This window comes from Dipteris shenzhenensis, chromosome 15, assembly GCF_047967505.1.
Source record: "Dipteris shenzhenensis isolate YYH24624 ecotype China chromosome 15, Dip_SZ_1.0, whole genome shotgun sequence".
Classification (NCBI taxonomy): Eukaryota; Viridiplantae; Streptophyta; class Polypodiopsida; order Gleicheniales; family Dipteridaceae; genus Dipteris; species Dipteris shenzhenensis.
The window spans coordinates 13901459-13916260 of record NC_141610.1 but is presented as its reverse complement, the minus strand read 5'-3'; the positions used below and the strand labels follow the sequence as shown (position 1 = coordinate 13916260).

Sequence of the window (14802 nt, the reverse complement as noted above, 5' to 3'; positions counted from 1 at the left end):
GTGCCAAAAGGTGAAGTATGATCAGCACACAAGACCCCAAGACTTCTTATGCCATTGCCCATACCACTTGGACCATGGGAGAGTATTACTATGGATTTCATCTTTGATCTTCCCAGATTCAGATATAGGAATGATGAGATATGGACCATAATTGACACATTCAGTAGGCAGGCCCACTTCATAATCATTAAGGCAAACACCATGGCAAGATTGTTTCTAGTACAGATCTTCAAGCATCATGGGATGCCTAAGTCGATTGTCAACGATCTCGAGACCCCAGGATGAGCGAGCATTGTTTGAAAGCATGGGTACAAAGTTGGATTTCTCATCTTCTTTTCACCCTTAGACAGACGAACAAAGTGAAAATGCCAATTCTACGGAATTAAATCTGCTTTCCTCTTGGGGATACAATCATCACGTTCAACAACAGGCATCCTTTTCTACCATCCATTTGAAATAATTATGCATCCTATGTTATGTAAGAGCTGAAAAATACCATGCGTGATGTGATCTTTCTACTTCGCATATTCCTTGTCTAGTATGTATAGTTGTATCGAAGGCATTACAACTAGAGGTCTGAAACCTACACCGTACTGCACAATGCAATTCCATCCATCTTGCTTGTCAACATTATTAACCATGATACTGAATGGATAACCAATGTAAAATTAATTGAGTAAGAATGATTGAGCCATCATCCAAGTGTTATGTGTCCGAACAAAAGGCCGAATGGGAAAGGTATCTTCCTCTTGTGAGATTTGCATACAATAATACTATACACAGCTCAACAGGAAAGGCCCCATTCGAAGTCATTTATGGAAAGGTGATTTTGCCACCTATCCTCAGAACTAAGGACGAGATATTTGCAGATCAGTATATTCGAGACTTGGATACAGCCTTTTCCCAGTTCGGATAGCAATTGAAAGATCTCAAGAAGCAAAAGAAGGCTGCAGATAAGCATAGGAGAGAGATGAACCTCCAAAAGGAGACTAGGTGTTACTTAAGTTTGAAAAAGCACATTTAAGAAAGATGAAAGGCAAGGAAAAAGTATACCCAAAGCTGTCTCCTAGATATTATGGGCCTTTCTGAGTTACTGAGCCCATAAATGAAGTCAAGTATCGACTAGAATTACCTGAGACTTGGAAGATTCAGAATGCTTTTCATGTGAGTCTTCTTAAGAAGTACCAAGAACCAAAGCCCACGGAACGAGTACAAGAAGAGCCACCAAAGGTGGAAGAGACGGAGGAGATGATGCAGGAGAAGTACGACAGATACAGCTTTAAAATAATTTCAAAATCTATCCCTACAACTTTAAACTACTCCAAAATTCAAGATCTATCCCTACAAACTTACTCCAAATGACGCACACAAATAAAAATTAATCACTCCCACATAAGCTTGGAAAGTATAGAAAAGAAGAGTGCCAAACTTCTGGTAATATGCACAACATTGAAAAAATATCCTCTTTCATCTAATTTCCTAGGAGGGCTTCTCAGTATATACAACCGGATTCATCACAGTTCGTTCACCCACTTTAAAGGCAGAGGACTCATCATAGCACTCAGACAAATCATCTGCCTTTTATACCTGACAATTCAGTTTATGTGAGACAACAAGCTCTATACAAACTGTAGAAATCGTTGTAAAGCAACAACTTCAACCACACAGGCAAATGGTTAGATACAACAGCCTTGCAAGATCTATATTTAATTTATCTTACAAAATTTCAAGCCATGAAACAAGGAAACATGCATGAGATATCTTTGTAATAGAAAGCTGCAAACCTCTTTGCTGATGTACATAGCCAACAATTCAGCTATTCCTATGGCTGTCTGCATCAAACACCCAACCAAGAGAATGATCAGTTTGATCTAGGGCTGGACAGAAAATTTTAGCACTCCAAAGCAATAACTAATCAGATCTGTCGAACAAACACGAGCTCCTTAAAGCCCCCTTGGTGATCCTGCCTCCTGATTTCAACCCTACTCTCTGTACCTGCCATGCAGAAACATGCATGCCCGACACCCCCCAAGTGCACTCTCAATTGAAACCACCTTTTCCCCCCACTTCCCTCTATTAGGTCTCAGCACCTCTCTCTCGACCCTCCACCCTCTGCTACAAATTAACATATACCCCTCCCCTCACATCAACCTCCCAACTCTCCCTTGTGTAGCTCTTCCCAGTCCCTGTACGCTCCCCACCTTCCGCACTCTATCCTATCTGCCAATACTCCTTTGTAAATACCCTTCCTCCACAATGACACAAAGGAGAAAAAAGAAAACAAAAATAGAAACATCTCAACTACCCGCCGCCATGCCATTCTTTTGCCTCATTTCCACTGTCAACAACAATTTAGTGCGCAGAATCTGATCAAGAACTCTTCTTCCCTCCTCTCCTCCTCACCCCATGTATGCTTTCCCCATCCTTTCTACTGCCTTTCATCCACTGTGCAGAAAGATCTTTCTTCTGCAGATATCCATTTGCTAGCACGCATGAAACATATTACATTTTACAAAATATATCTGAATGTGGGAGGATTGAGGCAAGGGGTCCAGACTTATTCAGCCTGTTTAAGACCAGAAACTACCTAAACATACATACAGCAAAACAAGAATCATGGTAAATTAGGTGGTAGGACAAGAAAAACACAAATCTTAAGCTTCGGATACTGCAATCCGGGTGATATCTCCACTCTATCTCCGGCCACACGGAGTCGCTTGACCACATATCCTGCTGGCTCCTTGGGGTGTGGATGATCTGCAACCAAATATGTGACCACTGACAAGGTCTCCCTATTTCAGAGTGGGTATAGATTATGTATATTCTCCAAAGGGTGATATTAGAGATGGCCTTAGGGTAGGTAATGGTGGTCCACTATGATGATACCAATAGACAATCTCTTCTATGGATGTAATAATCTATCCAATAAGAAAGACTATTGGGATTGTTGTTAAAATATATTTTGAACTCTTGAATCCAGAGAGCTGAGCAGCATTCCTAAGGAACTCTGCACGTCCATCTCCACTATAATGGATCTGCAAGAGAGTCTTTCTTCGTCCATCTTTAAGCTTGATTCTCTTTAAGCTGCCTCTATGGTGGAACAGTTCTTCGGAGCTTCCCTAAACAGTTACATACCCTAGCTTCGTGCCATTGAATGAGATAAACATCCACAAATACACATGTGATGATACGGTATTTGATCCCTTGGCTTCGAAAACATCACAGCTTGAGGCGAAGTCTAATAAATGTAGGTAAAATGGGAAGGTAGTAGACTAAGCAGGATGATTGTCTTGAGCAAAAAGCATCTGTTGATAAGTGGAATGAATCCGTCTAAGAAGTGTGCAGGAAAGGGATAGCTCATAATCATGACAGATGATGCAGTTTGGAACAGCCCCCCAGCATAGAAAATCTTCATTAGAAACAGCAATGCATCTATCCATTGAGCCCATCCCTTAGTAGCCAAGTGGCCACCAAAAAAATGTGGAGGCCCCTGCCTCAATATTTCAGTCCTACTATGAATGCAAACAGATTAGCATCATCCTCATCTGCTTTCAATGGAAGCACAAAGCCATGGAGATCCTGGTGAGCAAGGATTTACATAGTAATGCCATAAAGGAGGAATGCTTCCAAAAAAAAATCTTTATAGGAAACCTCTACCTACAAGCTTGCTCGGCAAAGCCTTACTTTATTGTTCGGAATCCACAAAGCCTTACTTTGTTGTTCGAATCCAACATAGAAACCCTCATGACTTGAGATCCCTATACAAGGCATGAACCCCAACCAAACTGCTTGGCCCATAATCAGCTCACTCTAGTCAGATACGTCTGCAGCCAAGGCTTGGCTAACCAAGATGCAAATGCCCCCACGACTACATGCATACACCACAGGCAGCTCTAGAGTCCCAAAGGGGCACATGCAGGAGGAAGGAGGGGCAAAAACAAAGCCCAAGAGGCTGAATAAGTGGGGGAAGAAGCTAGCCCTAGGAAGAGGACAATCTGGACTCTTCAAGGATCCCGCAGTTTGTTCTAGAGCTTGTAGAAAGGGCCAAATCAAGCAAAAGAAGAAAACCAATCCCAAGGGACTAGGAGAAGGGGGCTGTAGAGCAGACCTATAGGTGAGGAAAAGGGTCTGTGACCTTGAGGTCGGTAAAAGGGCCAAGTAGGTATGGGTGAGGAAATGGGGGACACAAAAATATGACTGGGGTGTTGTGTATGTATTGGGAAGTGGGTGAGTAACCATGATCCACTTCTTCCACAACTGAGGCTTCATTATTCATAGCTATATTGTTAATGGCCTGAATGATCAAAACTCAGATTTGAGTGCTTCAGACACATCTTCCCAATCTGCTCTCTTCCAATTTAGCCCATATTATATCAATCATATTATGTTGTACTAGTTCCCTTATTGATAGTTCTTCATCCAATATATCATGTACATCCATTCATCATTTCTCCAACCATTTGCACCCCATCCTCTCCCTCGTGACTCAGAGAGAGAGAAAGAAAGAAAGAAAGAAAGTTTATTAAAATCTTTGGAAGACCGATGGGTTTATGAGACTGTGAAAAACCTGATACAATGAGCTGTGGTAGTGGAGCTACTAAACGAGCATCCATACCAATGCAAAATGCAAAAAATGCAGAATGGCAGTACTAAGTCCTAAGTACAACATAGTCATGTCGATGGTCAACTATATATCAATCTCAGCATCATCATCAACATCATCAACAGTAGGACATCAGGATGGATGAGGTAGTGGAGGCATGAAGTCGGCAATAGAGTGCTATCGGCCACTCAAGGGTGCAGTCCTAGCACGTCTCCTGGTCGTAGCTCTGCGTCTAACCAGGGCTACTATGACCCCCGTCGGTCGGGCTCCAACTCTAAACAAGGAGGGGATGTCCCCAAGTGTGATCTGTGTGTCAACCCTCTGTCTGAGCTGTCGGGTCACAGGCTCCAGGTCAAGGTCATGTCGAGGCCTCGTCTCGTGGGGGTCCATGTGATCTGTCTGAAAGAACTCTGTGATAAAGCTCCGAGAGGGATCAACAGAGGAAGAAGGCTGCTCCTGTCTCCGTGCTCGGAGTATCCTCTCACGGTGTCTAAGTACCTCATGAATGAAACCTGCCAAACACCGCTGGTCTAGGTAGAAGAGGAAACGGGCCAAAATCCCATAGCTATCTCTGAAGAGGCAGTAGAAACGCCCTCGGATCTCATAGTAAACAGAAAATTTGAAGATGAAATGCTCCTCTGTCTCAACCTCCTGCATGTCACATAGTGTGCATATGCGTCTCTCCCTGGGTAGTCGCTCTGCTCTGCCGCTCTCAATATGAAGTCTGTTTGAAGAGACTTGAAACTGCCCAAGAGAGATCCTCAGTGGGTAGGTGAATTTGCGTGTATCCTGGTGGGTCAATGAAAGCCTCCGCTGTGATATGTAAGAAGTGATCTCTGTAGAAGCTAAGCTTCACTAGGAGTTCACTCGATCCCAACCAGGTCCAAAATGTGTGTAGTTGTAATAGATCCTCACAGATAACTTGGTTGACCTCATGTGGTAGGAGGGGAGAAAACGGAGCATCCATGCTGTACTGGAAGGGAGGTAGTCTATCCATGAGAGAGAGAGAGAGAAAGAGAGAGATGATATGAAATGATCGTATGATAGTCCGCTTGAGAACCTTCGAGATCTATGGGACTGGCAGTGATTCTTTTACATCCGAAAATTCAACAAGAATCTTTACAAAGCTTGTTGTTGTGAGTAGTTGCATGGCTAACTAGTGTGCCAGCCCAAGAGCTTTGTTGTGATGTCTATTTGGCTGGTTATGCCAAAAGGGTATTTAGGTTGTCACTGTTGCTGCTCTTTTTTTCCTGATGTGTGCATAGGCTCGACACTGTAGGAGCACATGTTGCTCTCTTGGAATCCTAGGTACTGCCCACTTGCTCTTTTCCACCTCTAGGTCATGGGAGCTAGTACTTATTTTGCAGATTAAATGGCTTTTGAACAGTGATATATCCACCCCAAGGTATTTTTGCATTTCACATCTGTCTATCCGAACGGCTCTCTTTGTTGGCAAAGAGTTGAGATTGCAAGCAAGCAGGATCAGTGTCAGATTTGCAGGGCCTTTGAGCAGTTTGTTAAGTTTGTCCAAGGAAGAAGAAAAGTCCCACGATGCCTTTTGGTGCAGCTCCCTCTCGTCAGAGCACTTCTCCAGCACCTATTGCCGCCCATTTGGGTTGCGATTAGAGTTGTGTTACTCCACCATCTGCAGATCAAGAGGCCCCTTCTCTTGTTCTTGACCCTGTTTTGGTTTGCGGCCATTGATGGCGTTCTTTCAGCTCCTTCTCCGGAGTCCGGATACAGGCCCTTCTTCTCCTTCCAAGCAGCCCCCTTCTACTTCAAGTAATTATTCGAGAAAGGGATGTGGCCCCTAGCTTTGCTGCTCGCATACAAGCAGGGATTTTGCGAACTCCGGCAGTGTGTTTGGTTAAGACGAACTCTGGCTGCTTTTAGAGAGGCAGTGTTTGTGCCCTCCACTTTTGGTGATATTATTCTTCCATTCCTACCAATAGAGCGTCCACTTACATAGGTGTGGGGGTCCTTTCCCTCGTGGACTTTCCTCCTCTCCATTACTCCAAGAGATCTTCATCACAAGAGAGAGGTACTTCTGCACCAAATCGAGTAAGGTTTTCTACTCTACTTCCTCCCATCGATGAGGATTGTTAGCTCGAATATTAAAGGCCTTGTGGTGTTACTCATCCCCACCAAAGGCCGCTGATCTGTAATCATCTCCATGTGCACATACTTTCTCACTAGGCAATGGCCGGAATAGATGGAACGTTGGAGAATAGGCACGTTAGACTCTTTGACAAAGGCATTGTCATCAGAGAGCTAGTGGCATAATAATTTGTAAAGAAGCTGTAAAGAAGCTATGGCATGAACCGAAGGAGAAGGTGGACTTCTCTGAAAGAGTAATATTGACTTGTGAAAGATAATAATATCTCATTGAGAACACCTCTCTTTTCAAGAGATCGCTAATAAAATGCCGGTAGCATGTTGGCATCCACACAAACACACACACTTTTCTTTGTGAAGATGTTGATGTGTTGATGCTTTATATTACATAGTAGCTTCGCCTGAATGGGGAGCTCAAAAGTACATCAGCTGAAAATCTCATTATATGACAAGTATACATTATAGTCTATGTAATGAGTCTGCAAACAATCAAAAAAAGATTGCTGCAGAGAGAGTCTGAAAAAAGGAGAAGTGGAAAAAGTAGGATCACCAAAGACTCTATGATTTCGATCCTTCCATAGAGTCCAAAGTGCCCGGTAACAAACCCAAAAGAAAAATAACTCAAACCCTGTGGGTGAATCCCAAAAAGCCAGAAATGCTTGCCAAAGGTTGCAATAGAAAATCTAGCTCTCATATGCTGCCAAAGAAGACCCAAAAATCTTAAAGTTACAAACTCCCCTATGCACCATCTTTTCCTCTTTTACACAGTTTCAGATGCCATCTTTGCACTCACCCTTTGGTCCCGTGAGACACCTATACATATTCTATTTTCTCTTGCAACGTGTTTCAAACTGACAAATGGCTGCTGCATCATTCATAGTAAGCCCTTGTTTCCACATCAAATTGTCCAGTTAAGGGACGTGGCTTTCTAGACCACATACATACATACATACATACATGCATGCATATGTGTGTGTGTGTGTGCGCACACTAAGAAAGCTTATCATCTTTTACTACCACAACCATAAATTCAAGAGCATGCACATTGTTTATGCTTCCCTTGCTTTGGAAGGATTGTCTTCGACAGATCTGGGCCAGTAAGCTTCCTTTTAAGCAGGGGGCTGTGTAGGGAGACTAAGAGGAGAGTTGCATAAGGGATTTTGTACAGCTGTATAGCCTGCGCCCAGGGTTTGGCTTGGAATATTAGAGGCTGCAAAGGGGTCTGCATAGGGAGGTTTTAGGGACTGTATGAAGCAATAAAGGAAGCCAAAGGGTGCCTAAAGATCCTCTTTACAAGGGACGACAGAAAGGAGGCTGTTTCCCTATCTTATTTCCCATCTCTTCTTCAGCTTGTGATGGACTGCAGGCTGAAAGAAAACACACATCTCAATGAGACGCTGAGTGCACTGTCGACGAATGACTACAATACAAAATCAGTTTGCTGTTCAGGACCACCAATTTGATTACAAATGGATGCACAAAAAGGAATGCATATATAATGAGAAAAATTCCATGGAATATAAAGTATAATTATGATAAGGAAATTTCAAGAACTCACCTCACCGGCCCCTCTGAAAAGGAATGTATGATCTGATACTCTACCCCCAGTCAAGGGCAAGGAAGCAATAATACCTCCTAAGGCAACTGCTCCAACTGCCTAAAGAAAAAGATGGCATAATCAAACTCCTCAACAACTAAAACTGAGCACTTCGACAGCAATCCTGATGAACGAAGAAGATTTCCAGTTGCATTAATTCAGAAAGATTCCAGTAAGTAAAAACATTCTAACTAAAGAATGCTGACCTGAATGTCACCATTAAAAACGAGATGAGTACCACGGTACTGGAGAAGTAAACGGAAAGCATTCTTGTTGGCAAAGTCCTCAAACTGTCCAAATGGCCCAAATCAAATCAAAAAAGCACAAAATTTCAAAGATGTAGAAAAATGATTATGAAAAGAGACAAAAAAGTAAGCAAATTTAATACCACACCGATGAAATGTTTCAGACTTCTTAACAATTTGTCATAAAACTACATTGTAGAATGAAGTAACAATTCCAAAATAATTTTATTTTGGACAACCACCTGAACAAGAACTTTGTCACCGTACCGTGTCTTGACAGCATCCATGAATTCATCAATCAGTTCATTATACATCTGTACAAAGAAAAGACCATCCAAGTTCATATCTATTTGACTTGTCTATCTGCTAATATGACGGGCATTCTTTCTGAACAGGATCACCTCTTCTTCAACTCGCCGCCGACGAATGCCAGGATAATACGGATCTTTCATCAATGCATCATTATTTGTTCCCATATCTATCATCACTGGCAAGCACTAAAAGAGAATAACCCTTTATAGAGATAACCTTAGACAAGATCCAGCACAACCAAAACATTTAAAGTCTGATTATAGAAGCTGATGATAGGAGATATCAATTAGATACACAATATACCTCCTCAGGAGGAATACCACCGCAAGCCGTATATAAAGTTATTTTGCCCACAGGAATCCCCATTCCCTGTGATGATTAAAGCAGAGTGATGGTCAGCAGGAACATCAAAGACAATAAAATCACCATCCACACTACAAGCCCATTATCTACCTGGACACCAACATCACCCAGCCCAAGAACACGCTCTCCATCAGTAACAACAATGACACGAAGGTGTCTCTCAGGCCAATTCTTTAGAAGCTCAAGCACTTGTCCTTTGTCATTAATGCTTATAAAGAGACCCCTTGGTCTTCGGAATAAAAGCCCATATTTTTGGCATACGATACCGACAGTCGGAGTGTAAACAATGGGAAGAAGCTCTTCAATATTGCCCAAAAGAACCCTGAAAAACAGCTTTTCATTCCGTTCCTGTAGGAAAAGGGCCCCAGTATTTGTGAGTATGTCTGCACAACTTCATTCTAGTCCTGAAGGCTATTCCTTTAAGATTCATTTTCCAGTCTCTTTTATACTTCTTTAGTGTCAGAGAAAAATAGTTAAAACAGCTTTCAGACAGATGTGTATCTCTTCAGGTTTTGATAAGAGTTGTCAGGTTCTAAATCAGCTGACACCATAAAGGACAGTAATCTGAAAGAATATTATGACTATGTACAGCAATGCAGCAATTCACAAGACAAGCACAAGGATTGTCATTAGCATTTATTATAAATAAGTTTCACCTGTAGACCCATCAGGAAAATGTATTTCTGCAGATTTGTCTCAGTGTCCCTTATATTTGACATGACACGTTCCACCTGCATCAATAAATAATCAGATTGTCAGATATGAATTATTTAAACTGCCTCATAAGATGTTTGGTATCATATTTCTTATGATTTGCATTTCTTAAACCTCTTTCACAACTTTTCGGCTAAGCCAATATGGTAGATCTTTCCTCACTGGCTTACATGTTCCCCTAGCAATCTTGCCAGTTGTCATTTGCATCTTTTGAACCCAACATGGACAACCTTAAACAATACCAGATACTTCAGATATGATCTTGCCAAGAATATGGATTGGTCAAGGATTTAGCTGTGGACTCTTTGACGACCAGAGTCCGACACAACTAGAAGGCTCTAGGACATCCATGCAAATAATACGGGTTAATTAGTTATCCATGCACCTAGGGGTAAGTGCTAAGTCCCATGATGACATGTGGTACTCACACATGACTCACACACATAGACTAGTACTAGATCACCTAGTACCACACACCAACACTTCACACCAACACTCTTTGGCTATGATATCTCCAACAGTATCAGCCTTGAAGAATGAGCCCAAGCAGTCTGTGCAGCAGCAGCAGCAACAAAATCATCCATACAGCAAAAGACTTGCCTCAAAAAAGGTGCCAACAAAGTCCGTACAACAGCCTAGAGGCCTTAAAATGCATGTAGAAATACCAGTACAGCAAAGGAATCAGTCCGTACTGCAGGTAATCAAGCCCATACAGCAGCAAAGGGTTCGTACAATCCTCACGGGGTACCTTGGGAGTCGCTCTCAGCCCGTACAGCCAGCAATTAATGCTTCCGTACAGCTGTACGGAAGCCTTGGAGAATGAGCCTTAGAGAGAGAGGACCTCGGGATGAGTGACAAATGCGAGCAAGAAGAAGGAAACGTCAAAAATCCGTACCTTTTGCCTTGGAAGAAAAGAAAGGGATAAGTGAGTATGCACGAGGGGTCGCCACGTGGCCCCTTCATTAAAGCTCTACCCCACCCAAACCAATGAAACATTGGTTTTCCCCCCACATTAAAATCCTAACCCTCTACACCAATGAAACATTGGTTTCTCTTGGGCCTAACATTTAGACCCCTCAACCCCTAGCATTTGGGGCTAGTAGGTGCACTGAAAATTGGACTAGGGACTTCTAGGAAGTGGGTGCTTCCTCTAGGCCAGCCCCCTAGGCCAAAGTGACCACGGAAGTTGCCACGGGGTTAGCTACACATGAAATTCACGTCCCCGTGACACTGATTTGAGAAATGGATGATCATAGCATCCATCTCTATGTGTGACTAGGTGAAGTGGGCTGTCTAAGGTTCTAGGTGTGCAAGGCTATTGACATGTCAATGCATAGGTGGCCATGTTGTGTGGCAATCAGCCGTAATCACCTCCTTGATTTGAGGCACTGATTTAGGAATGGTGGATTTCAGCTAGGAAAAGTGGAGTTAATTAATTGAAAGGTCAGTGGATTTCTCTCCTTGGCTGTGAGTAGGCCCGCAGCTTTGCATTTGTATTCTCTTAGTGATTAATAGAAGCTTGGTTTACTATGTGATATCTTGTCTCTCTCATTCCACATGCTTGCTGCTGTGCCTTGAGTGCTTTTCTCCAGCTACTAGATTTCTACGTTTTAACAAGGTATCAGAGCCCCTTCATTGGGCTGAGGGCTGGGCTGGTTCTCCTCTTAATTGAGATCTTCCACTATAAATAGATAGATAGATAAAGAGAGAGAGAGAGACTTAGAGAGGCTCCATTCTCTGCTGTGATCAATTGCAAAGGCAAACTCAGTGTGGCACGTCCAAAGTAGACAATGTGAATCACTACGTGGCACTTTCTTTGGTTCACTGACAAAAAGCGACATTGAAGAGTTAATTTCATTTGTTGGTTCGCAAAAGTTTTCACGTCGCCTTATTCAGTGTTTTTTCAGTGAAGTTAAGTAAATGCCTGCTGCTGCCAGCAGCTCTCTGAGAACCCAAATGAGTCTACTGAAAGTCTATTCAAGGCAGCTACCCCTACATGGTTGCAATCGTTACATTTAAGACTCGTGGCCTAATCCTGAGAGATCTTCCTTCTCTTTCATTAAACATATGTTACTATGTGGTGCACAAATTACAGAGAAAAGAAAGACCTCCCAATCACCTTCTCTTATAATTCACCCCGGTACTATTGCAAGTCATTCTGAACCTTTGCATCTAAGGACGTCTTGTTGGAATTGAGTCCCTACACCTGAGAAGACCTTATTCTCGTGTGAAGACTTGCTTCTGGACTTCTACAAGCTCTCAACGCTCCGCTCAGCTCTCCCGATCACCTCTCTACTCACTAGAGGGGCATAGACAGTAGGACCGCCAGGCTCCATCCGGTCCTTATTTGAAGAGAGCACCCCTAGCTAGGTTCAACCCCCAGCCCAACTAGGGGGTAGCACAACGAGGGGGTAGCAAGAGAATGGCCAGCAAAGAGTGGCCCAGCCTCACTTCCTCTTCCTCAAAAACCCCCTCAACCCTAGCAGAGCCAGATATGCCACAATTGCAACTTGAACACTCTCTGTATGCATAGGTCTATGAATGAGTAGGTCTTTTTGACCGACCCATCATTGGGTATCATGAACATATTTTGTTCCTACAAGATCAGGTGAGAGTTGAGGATGCATGCAATAACTAGAATCCACGTGCTTGAAGGACATGGTAAGCAAGAAGTAATAGGTGAGGTTGTAAAGTCTTGCAAAGCTCCCCCCCCCTTTCCATCAAGTTAGTCTCCACAGTCAAAGATTCAGTTCATACTGAAGTACAGACAGCCAAGCAGGAGGTCATTGTGGAGTTTGAAGCAAAGGCAAACAAAGTTGATATTCAAGAAGAGACCAAAGAACATGAAGCCAGACAATATAATGCATTAAAAATCAGAATTGGGGGACTTCCAAATGGATGGTACAATGAGGAGGACTCATTAGAGGATACCTTAGCACATGTCAAAGTAGCCATGCCTAACATCGACTAGACAGCAAACGAGGACGACAAGCCTGACAACCCTAATGAAGATGGGGAAGCTAGAGCAGTCCGTATTGGTCAATGTAAAGGACATGCTGTCATTACATTCAATTCACAAGATTTACGATTCAAAGCTCTACGACAGCCTTACAAGCTGAAAGGGACCAAGTTATGGATAGCCGAGGAACTCACAATAGCTCAGCTGCAAGCTAAAGCAACAGAATTTACCAAAGTTAAGGCTGCCAAGAAGGATGGAAAGTGGGCAGTGTATCGTGGAGGAATATTAGGGAGTTCAAATCTAAACCAAAAGACTCTCAGTCTTAAAATAATGTATGGCCGATTATATCTCAGTCTTAAAATAATGTATGGCCGATTATATTTCTTTTAGGATTTAACCTAGGTACTCTAATTGGAGTTGCTTTCTGCACTACTTGGAAGCTGCCATGTGCCGTCCCTAAGCTGATGTACTAGATGGTTTTTCTATTGTCTCATAGACCTTTGGTCTCCCATGGACGTTGATAGACTTTCTTTCTTTCTTTCTTTCTTTCTCTTGATACTGCTTCAACTCGGCGGTGGTCCTCTTGGTCGTTCCTTGAATCGATGGCTGGGTTTCTATTATTTGGTTAGTACAATAATGCCCTCTCCATAAGGCGAAACTTCCTGAGCGCATTTTGGGCTGAATATATGTTCCTTGGTCGATAAAACGAGTTCTATCATAATCTTGCAACAAATGGATAGTGTTGCCGCTTTGTCAAAGTCTTTCAGGGAACCATTTACGTCAATCATGCATCTCTATGTGATGCCTCTCTGTGTCAAGTTTGCGCTATGATACCTGCAAAATGTGGTTTCATATGTGGTTATACTTTACTTATGTTCACTCTGAGATCGGTGTTTCTATTGTGACAACTCCAAGGCAATTTAGTGGAGCATGAAAACATTCAAGTGGGGTTAAGGTTCATGGCTCTAGAAGGGAATACTTTGATAGAAGGATCCGTGAGTACCATAAATGGTCTGTGAAGATGTAGATGGGCTTGATCGAGCGAGATATGTGGGCGATAGTATCCAGAGTTGACAAAAAGCCATCACCATGTCAAAAAAAATTATATCATCTTGAAATGAATGAAGAAACAAAGGTAGCAGAACATCTTGGCAACCTTCATGCCTTGGTGGATCAACTTGCTAGTATATACCTAGATGAATCCAGGAACATTCCCAAACTCATCCTCTAAAAACACAACATAGTGCAGTTTCAATCTCATGATAGTCACTCACAAGGTTGAAAACCATAAACTCCATCATGCATAGCAGGGACTAGCTACTATGACATCCCCACTGACGTCATCAGCGCCCAACAGTGGGTGTAGACCATAGTATAAAAATATGCTCTCACACATACAAATCCACACACCCACACATACTTGAGCATCCATTTATACAAAGTCTTCGTACTGAGTTTCTATCGGCACTCCGGAGGTGAAGGGCAGACTCAGCCATAATGAAGGCTAGCACTAAAGGAGAAGGCTAATCAAAAGGTAGTCCAAAATCTCTTCATTCAAGCTACAACTGCCTGTGAAGTCTAAACATTTTCATTTTAGTCTCTCCCCAACGAGCATCTAAATCTAAATCTAGCTGATAGGGCAACGCACCATTTAAGATAGAAAGAATTATCACAATACCAGCAGGCCGCAACTTGGACGAAAACTTCACAAGGTGAAATTTGCATGTCCGCTAATACGGCAGAAGCATATACCTAGATGAATCCAGGAACATTCCCAAACTCATCCTCTAAAAACACAACATAGTGCAGTTTCAATCTCATGATAGTCACTCACAAGGTTGAAAACCATAAACTCCATCATGCATAGCAGGGACTAGCTACTATGACATCCCCA

At 42.6% G+C, this 14802-nt stretch overlaps 1 protein-coding gene across 1 annotated transcript in view; it reads right to left on the bottom strand.

The window, feature by feature from the left end:
• The window catches only part of LOC147893398 (NADP-dependent malic enzyme 1-like), a 74031-nt gene that overhangs the window by 37432 nt on the left and 21797 nt on the right, over positions 1-14802 (bottom strand). The window contains exons 3-10 of the mRNA XM_087385529.1: positions 9892-9966; positions 9326-9583; positions 9176-9241; positions 8962-9057; positions 8803-8874; positions 8522-8605; positions 8277-8375; positions 1785-1832 (exon numbers count right to left, since the gene is read on the bottom strand). Coding sequence (XP_087241655.1) covers positions 1785-1832; positions 8277-8375; positions 8522-8605; positions 8803-8874; positions 8962-9057; positions 9176-9241; positions 9326-9583; positions 9892-9966 — 798 coding nt within the window. The remainder of the gene's footprint in view (positions 1-1784; positions 1833-8276; positions 8376-8521; positions 8606-8802; positions 8875-8961; positions 9058-9175; positions 9242-9325; positions 9584-9891; positions 9967-14802) is intronic.